Source organism: Jaculus jaculus, chromosome 2 (genome assembly GCF_020740685.1).
Source record: "Jaculus jaculus isolate mJacJac1 chromosome 2, mJacJac1.mat.Y.cur, whole genome shotgun sequence".
Classification (NCBI taxonomy): domain Eukaryota; kingdom Metazoa; phylum Chordata; class Mammalia; order Rodentia; family Dipodidae; genus Jaculus; species Jaculus jaculus.
The window spans coordinates 11,587,734-11,605,062 of record NC_059103.1 but is presented as its reverse complement, the minus strand read 5'-3'; the positions used below and the strand labels follow the sequence as shown (position 1 = coordinate 11,605,062).

Here is a 17,329-nt window from a genome sequence, read left to right as displayed (position 1 = left end):
CAGATGCACAACTGGAGTTTGCCGTGGCTGGAGGCCCAGGCGCGCCCATTCTCTCTAACTCTCCACCTCTTTCTCCCTCAAATAAATAAATACAATATATTAAAGTTCATGAGCAGAGCCACTCAGCTGCAGGGGCAGCCATCGCTATGTCCCGTAGCCAAACCGAGCCCAATCCTGGCCGTTCTCTAAACCACGGACAGCAAGCAGGGACTTGATGACCTTGAGAAGCGTCTAGGGTGAGGTCATCTCCTGTGGAACCTCTATCCAGGCCACTAGGGTTTCAGCTCCCCGCCCCCCCCCCCAGCCACATGCCTTACTTTGTACCATGAGTTGATTGATGGCTCTGCTCTTGGGGCTTTGGCCAGAGGTAGGTGATGCTGGGAGGCCGCGATTAGCGGCCCTGCTCTGCCTCTGCTGTGTTGTGTGACCAGAGGCCAGTCACTGCCAACTATTGCCTTGGTTTCCCCCCAAGTGTACCACTGCCCAGTCCCCACTGGGGCGGGGGTGGGGGGTCGAGAAGCAGGTCAGGGAGTAAAGACCAGAAGCTGTGGAGGAAATTTCACACGCAGCCAGTGTTGTGACCGGGGTCCAGAGATGCGGTGAAGGCGGGGTGGCCTCCTGGACACGTGGTGAGGGGTCCTCTCGTGCAGGACAGCCACCGTGTGGAAGACCCTGTGTCCCTTCTGGGGCGAGGAGTATCAAGTTCATTTGCCGCCCACATTCCACGCCGTGGCCTTCTATGTCATGGATGAAGACGCGCTCAGGTGAGCTCGTCCTGCTGCGCAGCTGCGTCCAGATGTGGCCATTGCTCTCTGTAGCCTGCGAGGTGGCGGGTGGGGGGGGGGGGGGAGTCTGGAGGGCCCGGGAGGAGTTGAGCGTGGGTGTGGGTTGCTGGTACACACACCGTATCACGATCCTCCGGGTGCATGTACATTTATATAAATAAAACCTGACGTGAGCTATGAGATGGGCATCTACGTGCAGAGACAAATAACTGTACCTGCAAAAGTGTCCGGAATCCTGGGTTCTAGAATATTCCATCGGGCTGCCCTGCACATGGAGGCTTCTGGGGGTGGGGAGGGGCCGAGCTTCTGGGGGAGAGGAAGCCAGTCCCACCAACCAGCTCTGACTCTCTCTCCACCCCTAGCCGGGATGACGTCATCGGCAAGGTCTGCCTTACCAGAGACACCCTGGCCTCCCACCCTAAGGGTAAGGTGCTACCTGAATGCACTCACGGCTCACGCCCCCCACCCCACTCAGACAGGCCCCTGTTCCCTCAGGGGGTGTCCTCCACCTGCGCCTTCTTTTTTTTTTTTAAAATTTTCGAGGCATGGTTTCACTCTACTCAAGGCTGAGCTGGAATTCACTATGTCATCTCAGGGTGGCCTCGAACTCACCGCAATCCTCCTACCTCTGCCTCCTGAATATTGGGATTAAAGGCGTGCACCACCACGCCTGGCTCCTGTGTTTTTTTTTTAACTTTTTTGTGTTGTTTGTTTGTTTGTTTGTTTTTTCGAGGTAGGGTCTTACTCTAGCCCAGGCTGACCTGGAATTCCTTCTGTATTCTCAAAGTGGCCTCGAATGCATGGAGATCCTCCTACCTCTGCCTCCTGAGCGATGAGATTAAAGTTGTGCACCACCACACCCACTGACATTTGTTTAGTATTTTATTTATTTTATATTTTTTTAAATATTTTATTTATTTGAGAAAGAGGGAGAGAGAGAGAATAGGTGGTCCAGGGCCTCCATCCACTGCAAATGAACTCCAGATGCATGTGCCCCCTTGTGCATCTGGCTTACGTGGGTCCTGGGGAATTGAACATTGGTCCTTTGGCTTTTCAGGCACACAGGGCCTCTAACTACTACAATTGAACTCCAGACATGCGTATATGTGTCATTTTGTGTGTCTGGCATACATGGGTTCTGGGAAGTCCAACCTTAGGCTTCGCAGGCAAGTGTCTTAATTGCTTAGCCATCTCTCTAGTATACCCTCCTTTTTTTTTTTTTTTTTTTTGTGGTAGGGTCTGGCTATAGCCCAGGCAGACCTGAAATTCACTATGAAGTCTTAGGGTGGCCTTGAACTCATGAGGATCCACCTACCTCTGCATCCCAAGTGCTGGGATTAAAGGCATGCACTACCATGGTGCCTGGCTTCCATCCCCTTTGTTGAGACCAGATCTCTCATTAGTCTGGAGTTCTCTAGCTAGGAGAGGCTGGATGGCTAACAAGCCTCAGAAGGATTTCTGTGTCCACTTGTCTAGCACTAGGACATCATTCTGAGCCCCCCTTGATCTTTGAAGTGGGGAGAGGTTTGAGGTATGGTTTCACTCTAGCCTAGGCTGGCTTCAAACATCCATTCTCCTACCTCTGCCCCTGGAGTGCTGGGATTAAAGGCATGCACCACCACACCTAGCCTGAACATTTTTTTTTTTTTTGGTAATTTTTTAATTCATTTATTTGAGAGAGAGAATGGGCATGCACCAGGGTCTGTTGCCACTGCAGGAACTCCAGACGCATACACCGTGTGTATTTTCACATGGGCTCTGAGGAATTGAACCTGGCCTGTCATGGTTTGCAAGTATCTTCAGCCACTGAGCCATCTTCTATGCTCTCATTCCAAGCCCTAACACTTTTTTTTTTCTTCTTTCTGACATAGGGTCTCACTCTAGCCCAGGCTGACCTGGAATTCATGATGTAGTCTCAGGATGGCCTTGAACTCATGGTGATCCTCCTCCTCTGCTTCCCCAGTGCTGGGATTAAAGGCGTGCACCACCACGCCTGACTCCAGCCCACAAGCTTTTTAAATGTGGGTTCTGGGGATTGAACTCAGGTCTCTGTGCCTGCAGAGCAAGTACTTTACTGACTGAGCTCATGGCTTCTGAAATACAGACTCTTTTTTAAAAACTTTTGGGGCTGGAGAGATGGCTTAGCGGTTAAGGCGTTTGACTGCAAAGATAAAGGATCCCGGTTCGCTTCTCCAGGACCCACATAAGATACACAAGGTGGCACATGCGTCTAGAGTTTGTTTGCAGTGGCTGGAGGCCCTGGTGTGGCCATTCTCTCCCTCTATGTTCCTCTGCCTGTTTCTCTCTATTAAATAAATAAAATTAAGAACTTTTTAAAAAGGCCAGAAGTGGTGTGCATGCCTTTAATCCCAGCACTCCAGAGGCAGAGGTAGGAGGATCACCATGAGTTTGAGGCCACCTTGAGAACACATAGTGAATTCCAGGTGAGCCTGGGCTAGAGCAAGACCCTACCTCGAAAAAACAACAACAAAAAAATTAAAAATATTTATCTGTTTAAGAGAGAGAGAGGGAGGGCCTCCAACCACAGCAAATAACTCCAGATACATGTGCCACCTTGTGCATCCGTCTTACATGGTTACTGAGGAATTGAACCTGGGTCCTTAGGCTCCACAGTCAAGAGGGTGCTCTCTTTCCAGCCCTGAAATACAGACTTATTTATATATTTATTTTAAAGATTTAAAGACACAGAGAGAGAGAATGGGCATGCACCACCATGCCCGGGCCCCTCTTTTTAATCTTTTTTTAAAAACATATTTTATTTTGAGAGAGAGAATGGGTACACCAGGACCTCTAGCCACTGCAAAATAACCCTAGACACACTTTGTGCATCTGGCTTATGTGGGTACTGGGGAATCAAACCTGGGTCCTTAGGCTTTGCAGGCAAGCACCTTAACTGATAAGCCATCTCTCCAGCCCCAGCATCCCTTTTGAGGCTCACTGTGTGACCTGGGGCAGGTCTTGCCTTCTCTGAGCTCCAATGGTTTCGTCCTTGAGCTCTTGGGTTTTGTAGGTTCTGCCCCCTGAGCCTGTGGCCCTCTCCCGACCCCCCTCCCACCCCAACACACACACCTGCTTCTGTCTGTGAGGCAGAGAGTGGGGCTCAGGGGTGGCATGCTGAGCTGACTCACAGAGCCTCCTGGCTTTGCCAGGCCGGTGGCCTCTTTGGCCACAGCCCTAACCATTCCCAGTGCCCCACTGCTGCTATTTCTTGGGGTCCCTTGTAGCTTTCCCATCAGTTTTGTTTGTTTTGTTTTGTGAGGTAGGATCTCTCTCTAGCTCAGGCTGACCTGGAATTCACTATGTAGTGTCAGGGTGGTCTTGAACTCACAGCGACCCTCCTACCTCTGCTTTCCAAGTGCTGGGATTAAAGGCCCGTGCCACCATGCCCAGCTTCAAAGGTCATTCTTGATTGCACTTAGAGTTTGAGTCCATTCTGGATTACATAAGACCCTGTATCAAAAATAAATAAATAGGGCTGGAGAGATGGCTTAGCGGTTAAGCGCTTGCCTGTGAAGCCTAAGGACCCCGGTTCGAGGCTCGGTTCCCCAGGTCCCACGTTAGCCAGATGCACAAGGGGGTGCACGCTTCTGGAGTTCGTTTGCAGAGGCTGGAAGCCCTGGCGCGCCCATTTTCTCTCTCTCCCTCTATCTGTCTTTCTCTCTGTGTCTGTCGCTCTCAAATAAATAAATAAATAATTTAAAAAATAAATAAATAAATAAATAAACAAGCAACATCATACTGGGAGCCAGGTGAAGCCCAGCACTCTGGAGGCAGAGTAGGAGGATCGCTGAGAGTTCGAGGCCACTCTGAGACTACATAGTGAATTCCAGGTTAGCCAGGGATAGAACGAGACCCTACCTTAAAAACCAAACAAAAAACCTGACTGGGAAGACAGCTCCATGGGTAAAGTGCTCTGCAAGCCCAAGGCCCCCAGTTCAGATCGCCGGCACCCATGTAGATTGCCAGCACGTTGGTGGATTTCTTTCTTTCTTTCTTTTTTAGTTTTTTTTGTTCATTTTTATTTATTTATTTGAGAGTGCCAGAGAGAGAAAGAGGCAGATAGAGAGAGAGAGAGAGTGAGAATGGGCACGCCAGGGCTTCCAGCCACTGCAAATGAACTCGACGCGTGTGCCCCCTTGTGCACCTTGCCAACGTGGGTCCCGGAGAATCGAGCCTCGAACCGGGGTCCTTAGGCTTCACAGGCAAGCGCTTAATGGCTAAGCCATCCCTCCAGCCCACATTGGTGGATTTCTGTACTCCACCATAACTGGGAAGTTGGATCTAAGGGGGAACCTTGGGGCTTGCTGGGGAGGTAGGCTATCTGAATTAGCGAGCTCTAGGTTCAGTGGGAGACCTTGTCTCAAAGAATCATAAGGTGGAGATCAACTGAGGAAGACCTGATGTCAACATTGGCCCCCCTACATGCTTACACACGTGCTTATGCACCCACACATACATGTCCACCCACCCACACGCACACATACTCACACATGCAGAAAAAGAAAATAAAAAATAAAATTGGGACTGGAGAGATGGCTTAGCGGTTAAGCACTTGCCTGTGAAGCCTGAGGACCCCGGTTTGAGGCTCAATTCCCCAGGACCCACGTAAGGCAGATAGATGCACAAGGTAGCACATGTGTCTGGCGTTTTTTTACAGTGGCTAGAGGCCTTGGCATGCCTATGTCTCTTTTTTCTGCCACCCCCTCTCAAATAAATAAGTAAATACATAAATAAAAGTAAAATCTCAGCACTTTCAATTGCTGATGCTCAGTTTCCGAGCCTCAGTTTCCCGCCCCCGCCCCACCCGCTTCAGTGTGAATATCAAGAGGATTTAGGAGGTGTTGGAGGGGTCACGTGGTGCCTGCCAGTCTGAGGGCGGAGGGGGTGAAAGGAAGGGTGGGGGGAGCCCCGGCTGAGCCTCAGTCTTGCAGGTTTCAGCGGTTGGACCCACCTGGTGGAGGTGGACCCTGACGAGGAGGTGCAGGGTGAGATCCACCTGCGACTGGAAGTGGTGCCAGGGACCCGCACCAGCCGGCGGCTGCGGTGCTCGGTGCTGCAGGCCAGGTGAGACCCTCTGGGAGAGGGGGAAGTGGGCAGCATGCCCTGGAAAGTGGGAGGCCTGCTGTGGAGGCCAGGGAGGTTAATCCGGACCCCTAGACATTGCGCAGGTGACCCTTCTTCAGAGTGATCTTTGTTTGAGTTTGAGTGTGTGTGTGTGTGTGTGTATACGCACTCGCGCGCATGGGTCTGTGTGTACCCCGCTGTTTGTGTGGAGGTCAGTCCTTGCCGTCCATCTTGTCTGGCACAGGGTCTTGTTTTGCTGCTGGCCCATATCTGTCAGGATTCTCCTAAACCCGCCTGCCATAACTACTTGCTTCTCCTGGGGATTCAAACTCCAGTCAGCAGGTTTGAGCAACAAGCGTCTTTAACCATACAGCCATCTCTGAAGACCTGATTTTTTTTTTTTTTTTCCTGTTCTTCAAGGTAGGGTCTATGTAGTCTCAGGCTGGCCTTGAACTCACAGCGATCCTCTTACTTCTGCCTCCTGGTGTGTTGGGATTAAAGGCGTGCGCCACCATACCCAGCTGATTTAAAAGCCGGGCATGGTGGCGCATGCCTTCAATCCCAGCACTCAAGAGGCAGAGGTAGGAGGATCGCTGTGAATTCAAGGCCACCCTGAGACTACAGTGAATTCCAGGTCAGCCTGGGCTAGAGTGAGACCCTACCTCAAAAAACAAGAGAGAAAGGCAGGTAGAATGGGTGTACCAGGGCCTTCAGACACATGTGCCCCCTTGTGCATCTGGCTTATGTGGGTACTAGAGAATTCTCCAGTCCTGATTTTTTTGTTTTGTTTTGTTTTTCAAGGCGCTTGTCTATAAAGCCAAAGGACCCAAGTTCAATTCTCCAGTACCCAGATAAGCCAGATGCCCAGTACCCAGATAACCAGAAGGTGGCACATGAATCTGGAGTTTCTTTGCAGTGGCTGGAGGCCCTGGCATGCCTAATCTCTCTCTCCTTGAAAATAAATAATTAAAATATTAAAAAAATAATAATAATACAAGGTAACACCATGTAGCCCAGGCTGGCCTCAAACTCATACTCCTTCTTCCTCAGCCTCCAGAGTATTGGAGTTACAGGCATTTGCCACCATGCTCAGCATCTGTTTTTGATTTGAGACAGGATCTCTCCATGTGAACCAGACTGACCTTGAACTTCTAATCTTCCTTCCTCAGTCTCCCCAGGGTTGGGATTGCAGGTGGGCACCACCAGCCACCCAGCCAGAAATGATATTCTGTGAAACTGTGAACCCAATAGAATAGAGAGGCAGGAGGTGTGGAAGGTCTTGAACTGTGCTCAGACAACCCAGTGTCCCCACGCTAGGGCCGGGCTTCCCCTAGGCTAGCCCCAGTATGAACTTGGCTGTGTGTGTGTGTGTGTGTGTGTGTGTGTGTGTGTGTGTGTGTGTATTCCCCTGGGGATGGGGGGGAGGGAAGAGTTGCTGGCCATCTCCAGATGGTGTGTGTGGGTGGTACAGTGGCTTGGATGGCTCTGTGGGCCTGAGTCACCTGTGACAGGGCCACCCCCCCCCCCCAAGCTCCAGAGTATTTTTAGCTGCAGGCCACACCCCCGTCTGGGTCTGGGTGTGAGTCAGACACAGCATGGGAGGTGTCTTCCCCACTCCAGAAGCAGGCAGTATGTCTTCCCCCCAACTCTGGGCAGTTAGTTTATCTGGAAGAATTGGTCTCCCCATAAATGTGTGTTGGGTGATGGGCATGCTGGGCATCCTGTGGCGGACCCCAGCTGTCTTTTCTGCCCACAAGGCCGAAGTGCAGGGAAATGGCCAGACTTGGACAGGTCACAGTCCACCCCCGTGCGCGCTCATCCCTCACCAGTCAGTCTGCCCCTGCCCACCCCATCCACCCTCTTCAGCCTTGCCTGGCACCAGGCTGTCTGGGGGCACCTTGTTGCGCACGTGCACACGTGCTTGGGCATGCTACCCAGCCCTCGGGGCTGCTTTTCCCAGGCACCAGTTTCTACCCACTAGGACAGGAAACACCAAAACACCTATCCCTGGCTCCCTCCTCCCTCCAGGAAATCTTCTTTCCACCTTGTGCTCTAGGGACTGTTGGGGACACGGTCACCATGCCAGATAGGGGCTTCTCTAAGCAGGTGTTTATAGTGAGAGAACTGGGTACTCAGCAAACTCTGGCTGGGAAGAGCTATGTGCAGCCCCACCCTTGTGTGTGTGTGTGTGTGTGTGTTTGTGTGTTTCAAGGTAGTTTCACTGTAGCCCAGGCTGACCTGGAACTCATTCTGCAGTCGCAGGCTGGCCTTGACCTCACATTGATCCTCCTACCTCTACCTCCAAAGTGCTGGGATTAAAGTCGTGTGCCACTATGCCCAGCCCCCACCTTCTTACTGTGTTTTTTTTTTTTGTTGTTGTTGTTTATAAGTATTTTTATTTATTTATGTACAAGCAGAGAGAGGAGAGGGAGGAGGTAAGGAGAGAGAATATGGGTGCTCCAGGGCTTCCAGCCACTGCAAATGAACTCCAGATGCATGCGTCTGGCTTTACGTGGGTACTGGGGAATCAAACCCAGGTTGTTAGGCTTTGCAAGCAAGCTTCTTAACCGTTGAACCATCTCTGCAGCCCCCACGCCCTTATTTTTAGTTTTTGAAAATTTTGTTTATTTTTATTTGAGAGCAACTCAGAGAAAGGGAGAGCAAGAGAGAGAGAGAAAGAAAATGGGTGCACCAGGGCCTCCGGCCACTGCAGACAAACTCCAGATGCATGTGTTAACTTGTGCATGTGGTTTACATGGGTCCTGGGGAATCAAGCCTCGAAGCGAGATCCTTGGGGTTCACAGGCAAGCACTTAACCGCTAAGCCATCTCTCCAGCACTATTTTTAGTTTTTTTTTTTAATATTTTATTTTTTTATTGGAGGAAGGAGGGGGGAGAGAGAAAGAGAGGCAAATAGAATAGGTGTGCCAGGGACTAGCCATTGCAAGTGAATTCCAGATGCCTGCACCACCTTGTGCATCTGGCTTACTGGGGGATTCTAGGCAGGAGCTCCACCACTGACCCACACCCCCAGCTCCTCACTGGGGGATTCTAGGCAGTAGCTCTACCACTGAGCCACACCCCCAGCCTCTCACTGGGGGAGTCTAGTCAGGTGCTCTACCACTGAGCCACACCCCAGCCCCTCACTGGGGATTCTAGGCAGGAGCTCTACCACTGAGCCACGCCCCCAGCCCCTCACTGGGGGATTCTAGGCAGGAGCTCTACCTCGGAGCCACCCCGCCCACAGCCCTTCACTGGGGGAGTCTAGACAGTTGCATGCTGAACCAAACTTCTAGCTCCTTACATTAAAAATATATATATTTATTTAGGAGAGATAAAGAATGGGCACGCCAGGACTTCCAGCCACTGCAAATAAATTCTAGACACATGTGCCACATTGTGCATCTGATTTACACAGATACTGGGGAATCAAACCTGTTTCCTTAGGCTTCACAGGCCAGCACCTTAACCACTAAACCATCTCTCCAGCCCCTCCTTGCATTTTTAAGGGCAAAAGAGAAAGGCAGACTTGAGGGTGTGATTGTACATACCTGAACCTTCTGCACTGGGGTGGCTTTCTCAAGAGATCAAGAGTTCAAGGCCAGCCTGAGCTACTTGGAGAAACCCCATCTCCTAAAACCTTAATCCAATAGCCAGACATGGTGGCACACACCTTTAATCCCAGCACTAGGGAGGCAGAAGTAGGAGGATCACCTTGAGCTCAAGGCCACCCTGAGACTACAAAGTGAACTCCAGGCCAACCTGGCAAGAGTGAGACCCTACATCCAAAATAAAACTAATAATAATAATAATAATTAGTAATAATATTTTTTAAAAAACCAATAAATTGGACTGGAAAGATGGATTAGCAGTAAAGGTACTTGCCTGAAAAGCCAAAGGACCCAGGTTAAATTTCCCAAGAACTATATAAATCAGATGCACAAGGTAGGGCATGCATTTGGTGTTGGTTTGCAGCAGCTGAAAACCTTGGTGCACCCATATTCTCTGTCTGTCTGTCTATCTATCTGCCTCTCTCAAATAAATAAATAAAAATATAAAATATAAAAACAATATTTAGGGCTGGAGAGGTGGCTTAGCAGTTAAGCGCTTGCCTGTGAAGCCTAAGGACCCCGGTTCGAGGCTCGGTTCCCCAGGACCCACGTTAGCCAGATGCACAATTGGGCGCACGTGTCTGGAGTTCATTTGCAGTGGCTGGAGGCCCTGGCGTGTCCATTCTCTCTCTCTCTCTTGGCCTCTTTCTCTCTCTGTCTCTCGCTCTCAAATAAAGAAAGAAAAATTTAAAAAATTATCTTAAAAGGAAGAAAGAAATGAATAAATTTATAAGAAAGACAGACATGAGAGGCTTAACAGTCAAAATCTGGAAAAAGTAATGGGCAGAAAATATTTATCGCACACAAAGGAAAGATGGCACTTGTTGGTCTTTGAGGGGACTAAGTCTGAAGGGATGCTGGGGAGATGGCTCAGGGGTTAGAGACACTTGCTCATAAACGCCTGCACAGCTGCATCCAGTTCCCAATTCACCCATGTAAACCAGAGGCAAAAAGTAGTGAAAATGGGGCTGGAGAGATGGCTTAGCCGTTAAGCACTTGCCTGTGAAGCCTAAGGACCCCGGTTCGAGGCTCGGTTCCCCAGATCCCACGTTAGCCAGATGCACAAGGGGGCGCACGCGTCTGGAGTTCGTTTGCAGAGGCTGGAAGCCCTGGCGCGCCCATTCTCTCTCTCTCCCTCTATCTGTCTTTCTCTCTGTGTCTGTCGCTCTCAAATAAATTAAAAAAAAAAAAAGTAGTGAAAATGGTGTCACAAAAAACTGGCACAGGCCAGGCATAGTATTGCATGCCTTTAATCCCAGTGTTCTGGAGGCAGAGGTGGGAGGATTGCTGAGTTTGAGGCCACCCTGAGACTACATGATGAATTCCAGGGCTAGAGTGAGACCCTACCTCGAAACCCCCTCACCCCCCCAAAAAAAAGCACAAGTGTCTGGTGTTCATTTGCAGCAATAAGAGGTTCAGGCACGTCCACACACACAACATACAAATACAGATTTTCTTTTTGGCTTCTTCCTCCTTCTGCTCACACGGGTCCATTTCTGCCCGGTGCAGCCCTGCACAAGTTCTTGGGATACAGGCAGGCAGAGCGCAACAAGCCAAAAGCCTCAAAAGCCAAAACTCACAGTCCATAGTTCCTACTGTGTCCAGGTCTTTCAACTCTGACCAGAATGGTCCATGAAACTTTGCCTTCAACGCTGAAAGGTTTGCTTAGGATAAGGTTTCAGATCCTTCCACATTCCTCCTGCAAATCAGTTCCAAAACTCCAAAAGCCACAGACTTCTAGCAGCAGCGACCCCACGCCTTGGTATCAGTTTTACTGTTGTGGTTACCTTCAAGTTGCTGGCACAAAGCACCCAACCCAAAGCAGCTTGTGGGAGGAAAAGGCTTATTTTGATTCATAGACTCAAGGGGAAACTCCATGATGTCAGGGAAAAATGTGGCACGGGCAGAAGCTGGGCATCGTCTCCTGGCCAACAGCAGCAGGAGAGTACACAAAAATAAATAATTTCTTTTAAAGTGGGGAAGCTGGGAAGATGGCTCAGTGGTATATGCAGCCGGGCCTGGTGGTGCACGCCTTTAATTGCAGCACTGGGAGGGCAGGATGGCTGTGAGTTCAAGGCCACCCTGAGACGACATAGTGAATTCCAGGTAGGCCTGGGCTACGGCGAGACCCTACCTCAAAAAGAAGAAAAAAAGCCGGGCATGGTGGCACATGCCTGTCATCCCAGCACTCGGGAGGCAGAGGTAGGAGGATTGCTGTGGGTTCGAGGCCACCACCCTGAGGGATGTGAGGATAATCTGGCTGTGACATCTGTCACCCCATTGATCACCAGGGTTGATTTGGCTGATCTGGCTGGCTAGGAGGTTGTTCCCTTCCCCCCTCACTGCTCCACGTGCATCCCTCCTGAAGTGGTCAAAGAGAACGACCTTCCCCGAATAAAGGAGGACCCGTCTCCGGTCAAGGGTTTATAAGTGGCTGCGTTCCCCTGCTTGAACCTCCAAACCAGCTCTCAAAGCCACCCTGAGTCTACAGAGTGAATTCCAGGTCAGCCTGAACTAGAGTGAGACCCTTCCTCAAAAAAAACAAAAAAAAAGCTGGGCGTGGTGCTGCACGCCTTTAATCCCAGCACTGGGGAGGCAGAGGTAGGAGGATCACTGTGAGTTCGAGGCCACCCTGAGACTACATAGTTAATTCCAGGTCAGCCTGGACCACAGTGAGACCCTACTTCGAAAAACCAAAAAAAAAAAAAAAAGAAGAAGAAAGAGGAAAAAGAAAAAGGAAGGAGGGATGGCTTAGCGGTTAAGGCGCTCGCCTGCAAAGTCAAAGGACCTCGGTTCGATTCCCCAGGACCCACGTAAGCCAGATGCACAACGTGACGCACGTGTCTGGAGTTCGTTTGCAGTGGTTGGAAGCCCTGGTGCTCTCATTCTCTCTCTTTCTCTCTCTCAAATAAATAAATAAAAACAAAGAAAATATTTTAAAAAATAAAAAAAAAAGAAAAGAAAACGGAAGGAGGAAAAAGAAAGGAAAAAAACATAAAGAGAGAGAAAGGAAGGAAGGAAGAAAAAGAAAGAAAAAACAATGCTGGGGGAGGGAGAGACATTCTCTTCCACCATGTCCATACTCCTGTAAATAACTCCTCATCCAGAAAATCCTGCGAGCAACTCCAGTGAATCTCACTAGGTCACTAAAGCAAACAAACAAAATAGAAAATAGAAAAGGAACAAGTTAGAACGAGGAAGGGAGCAGAGTGGGTAGGAGGGGAACCAGACGACTGGAAGTGAATCTGATAAAAATACGTTACATAAACCGATGAAACACATTATTGAGTATAATTCACACATACTAATAAAAATGAGCATGAATAAAACTAAAAATATCCACAGGCTAGTCATGTTTTTAGTTTTATTCATGCTGGGGGCGGGGAACGTGTGGCACGGTGGCATGTGCCTTTAATCCCAGTACTTGGGAGGTTGAAGTAGGAGGATCACTGTGAGCTCAAGACCAGCCTGAGGCTCCATAGTGAATTCCAGGTCAGCCTGGGCTAGAGGGAGACCCTACCTTGAAAAACCCAACAACAAAAATAAAACCTGAAGTTTAATATTTCTGGACTTCACCTGGTCTCAAGTCTATGGTTTGGTCTCACCCTCCAATGCCTTCCGTGTGCATTTTGTAAGTTTTTAAAGCTTTTATTTATTTATTTATTTATTGTTTTTTTTATATATATAAAGATTTTATTTATTTATTTATTTGAGAACAACAGACAGAGAAAGAGGCAGATAGAGAGAAAGAGAATGGGCGCGCCAGGACCTCCAGCCACTGGAAATGAACTCCAGACGCGTGCGCCCCTTGTGCATCTGGCTAATGTGGGTCCCGGAGAATCAAGTCTTGAACTGGGGTCTTTAGGCTTCACAGGCAAGCGCTTAACCGCTCAGCCATCTCTTCAGCCCTATTGTTTTTTTGAGATAGGGTTTCACTCTAGTCCAGGCTGACCTGGAAATCACTACTATGTAGTCTCACGGTGACCTTGAACTGATAGGGATCCTCCTACCTCTACCTCGTGAGTGCTGGGATTAAAGGTGTGCACCACCATGCCCCGCTATTATTTATTTATTTTTGTTAGAGAGAGAATGGGAACATCAGGGCCTTCAGCCACTGCAGACAAACTCCAGACACATGTGCCACCTTGTGCATCTGGTTTACATGGGTCATGAGGAGTCAAACCTGGGTCCTTAAGCTTTGTAGGCAAGTGCCTTAACTGCTAAGCCATCTCTTCAGCCCTTGGTATCATTCTGTTGTTCTAATTCAAGTTGACCTCCATTACTGTCTTTTCTCTCCTGCTTTTAGGGTAGGTGATGTGGAGGATACACACACACACACACACACACACACACGGTTTGATTTTTTTTTAGCTAATTTTTTTTTGGTTTTTTTTTTTTGAGGTAGGGTCTCACTGTAGCTCAGGGTGACCTGGGATTCACTCTGTAGTCTCAGGGTGGCCTCAAACTCGAGGTGATCCTCCTACCTCTGCCTCCTGAGTGCTGGGATGAAAGGGGTGCACCACCACGTCCAGCTATGCTTTGATTTTTTGAAGTAGGGTCTCACTCTAGCTCAGGCTTACCTGGAATTCTCAGCCTGGCCTCCAACTCACAGAGAACCCCCTGCCTCAGCATCCTGAGGGCTAGGATCATAAGCATGCACCATTATACCCAGCTGTTCCCAGCTGCTCTAGCCTTCTCCCTTCCCAGAGTCACGAGCCGCAGCCTTTTGGTGACTCTCTAGTCAGAAGGAGATGCCTTCTCCACCTTGGGCCCTTCTTGGTTGCTTGGGGGTGACCATGGGTGATTGTGATGTGGTAGGGAAGTGAGAAGGCTTCTTCTGCCAGGCAGTTTGTAGGGACTGGATGTCTGCTGGGTCACCTAGCAGTGATGCCGAGCTGTGGGAAGGAGGCCCACGGGTGACAAGTGAGTAATCTGTCCCCATCCCACCACCAGGGACCTAGCTCCGAAGGACCGGAATGGTGCGTCTGACCCCTTTGTGCGAGTACGTTACAATGGCCGGACCCAGGAGACCTCGGTGAGGAGGCTGGGGTGGGCTCTTACGGCATCTCTCTCCGTCACCTGTGAGGGAAGCTTGTGACTTGACTTCAGAGGAAGCTCAGAGAAGTGGGCCACCCCTCTGAGAGAACACAGCAGGGCCCAAACCCTTCCATGCCTGGCCATGGAGGGCAGTGGAGTGGGGTTAGTCTGAAGAGTCTGGCAACATCCCAGTCTGTTTTTCTCACGTCTGGGGACAGCCATCGTGGAGGACATCGTGCAGAAGCTTGTGCTGATCTGCTTTGCTGTGTGGCCTTCAACAAGACCCTTGACCACGCTGGGCAAATTCCCCATTAGTGAAGTGGATCAGGTCTTGGGAATTTTTTTTTAACAGGTTTAACCTTTTTTTAAAAAAAAATATTTTTAAAAATTATTTGTTCATTTATTGATTAGAGACAGAGAGAGGGAGAATGGGCATGCTAGGGCCTCCAGCCACTGCAAACGAACTCCAGACGCATGTGCCACCATGTGCATCTGGCTTATGTGGGATCTGGAGAATCGAACCAGGGTCCTTAGGCTTTGCAGGCAAGTGACTTAACTGCTAAGCCATCTCTCCGGTCCCTTAGGAATGTTTTTTCAATACTAAGGGTGGAACTCACAACATGCCTCACCCATACTAGGCAAGAACTCTACCTTTAATCTGTATCCCTAGACTTCTTTTGTTTGTTTGTTTTTCCAGAACTCTGTAGCTCAGGCTAGCCTCAAACTCATTATGAATCTCCTACCTCAGAGTGCTGGAATTATAGGCATGAGCCACCATGACTGGCTTATTATTATTTTATTTATGTGTATGTGTGCGTGCGTGCGTGCCAGATGCTTGCACCTTTTCTTTTGTTTGTTTTTCAAGGTAGGGTTTTTCTCTGGTCCAGGCTGACCTGGAATTCACTAGGTAGTCTCAGGGTGGCCTCGAACTCATGGAGATCCTCCTACTTCTGCCTCCCGAGCACTGGGATTAAAGGCGTGCGCCACCATGCCCAGTTGCTTGCACCACTGTTTGCATCTGGCTTTATTTGGGTGCTGGGGAATTGAACACTGAGCCAACAGGCTTTGCAAGCAAGTGTCTTTAACTGCTGAACCATTTTCCCATCCCCATATATATATGTATGTGTGTTTCTTTCTTTCTTTTTTTTTTTTTGGTTTTCCAAGGTAGGGTCTCACTCTAGCTCAGGCTGACCTGGAATTCACTGCGTAGCGTCAGGGTGACCTGAAACTCATGGCAATCCTCCTACCTCTGCCTCCCTGAGTGCTGGGATTAAAGGCGTGCGCCACCATGACCGACTTCTTTTTATTTTTGAGAATCATTAAGTTCCCCCAGACTAGCCTGTGTCGTCATACCTGCCTGGACAGGAAGTGTTTTTTTTTTTTTTTTGTTGTTGCTTGATTTGTCTAGTGCAGGGGAGGGAGAGTCTGTATGGAGGGTTGGCACTGCCACTGGCATTTGCTGGCCTCAGAAGCGCTCTGGAGTGAGCCCTACCCCTGTCCACTCCTTTCTGACCAGGTAGTGAAGAAATCTTGCTACCCACGCTGGAACGAGACATTTGAATTTGAGGTGGAGGATGGAAGCACAGAGGCGCTGTGCGTGGAGGCCTGGGACTGGGACCTCGTCAGCAGGAATGACTTCCTAGGCAAAGTAAGTACCCCACCTTCACATCCACCCTGCCCAGGCTCCACCTGGGCACCACCCATGCAAAAAAAAAAGAAGCTGAGCATTACATACATCCACACGCCTTTAATCCCAGCGCTCAGGAGGCAGCCATAGGAGGATCACCATGAGTGTGAAGCCACCCTGAGACTACATAGTGAATTCCAGGTCAGCCTGGGCTAGAGTGAGACCCTACCTCAAAAAAACAACAAAATAAAAACAAAAGAACAGTACTTGATCAAGAAGTAACCAGACGGGGCTGGAGATGGCTTAGTGGTTAAGGCATTTGTCTGCAAAGCTGAAGGACCCAGGTTCGATTCCCCAGTAGCCACCTAAAGCCAGATGCACAAGGTGGTACATGCGTTTAGACTTTGTTTGCAGTGGCCAGGAGCCCTGGTGCGCCCATTCTCTCTCTCTCATATTAAAAGAAAAAAAAAGAAAAGAAAAAATTTAACTTCATAAAACCAAAAAGAAGAAGAAGTGGCAGATGGCCCAGCCTCCATCTGCTCCTCCCCCAGGTGTTGGTCAACGTTCAGCGGCTGTGTGCGGCCCAGCAGGAGGAGGGCTGGTTCCGGCTGCAGCCCGACCAGTCCAAGAGCCGGCGGGGCGAGTGAGTACTGGCAGCGGACCCTGGGTGGGTACTGACTTTACAGCTGACTCCGTGGCTGGCTGGGCAGGAGTCAAGGGAAGACGTCTGAGTGTCCTTTAGCCTTTGCCCAGCAGCCCAGCATCCCCCTCTTACTGTCCACTGACGTCACAGGCAGCGTCCATTTCTGCTTTCTGGAACTTTCTAGAACAAACTTTCAGACCCTTTCCCTTTAAAGGCTTGTTTGCAGACCTCAGACTAGGGCTCAAGTCCCCAGAGTGTCCCAGACCTATAGCTATGAACCCTCCTTCCCCGAGATCATCTAAGAAAAGGATGACCATTTAAAAGTTGGGCTGGGCGTGGAGGTGAACAGCTTTACTCCCAGCACTCAGGAGGCAGAGGTAGGAGGATAGATCACTGTGAGTTTGAGGCCAGCGTGAGACTACATGGTGAATTTGTTTGGGGCCAGCCTGAGACTACACAGTGAATTTCAGGTCAGCCTGGGCTAGAGTGAGACTCTATCTCGAAAAACCGAAAGAACAATAAAAGGTTGGACACCTAAAGCC

The 17,329-nt window shown here is 49.7% G+C and overlaps 1 protein-coding gene across 1 annotated transcript in view; it reads left to right on the top strand.

Annotated features, from left to right (window-relative positions):
• The window catches only part of Rasa4b (RAS p21 protein activator 4B), a 40,400-nt gene that overhangs the window by 9,230 nt on the left and 13,841 nt on the right, over positions 1-17,329 (top strand). Inside the window, exons 3-8 of the mRNA XM_045144709.1 lie at positions 651-764; positions 1,148-1,209; positions 5,738-5,870; positions 14,434-14,515; positions 16,034-16,165; positions 16,696-16,787. Of these exons, the coding sequence (XP_045000644.1) occupies positions 651-764; positions 1,148-1,209; positions 5,738-5,870; positions 14,434-14,515; positions 16,034-16,165; positions 16,696-16,787 (615 nt within the window). The remainder of the gene's footprint in view (positions 1-650; positions 765-1,147; positions 1,210-5,737; positions 5,871-14,433; positions 14,516-16,033; positions 16,166-16,695; positions 16,788-17,329) is intronic.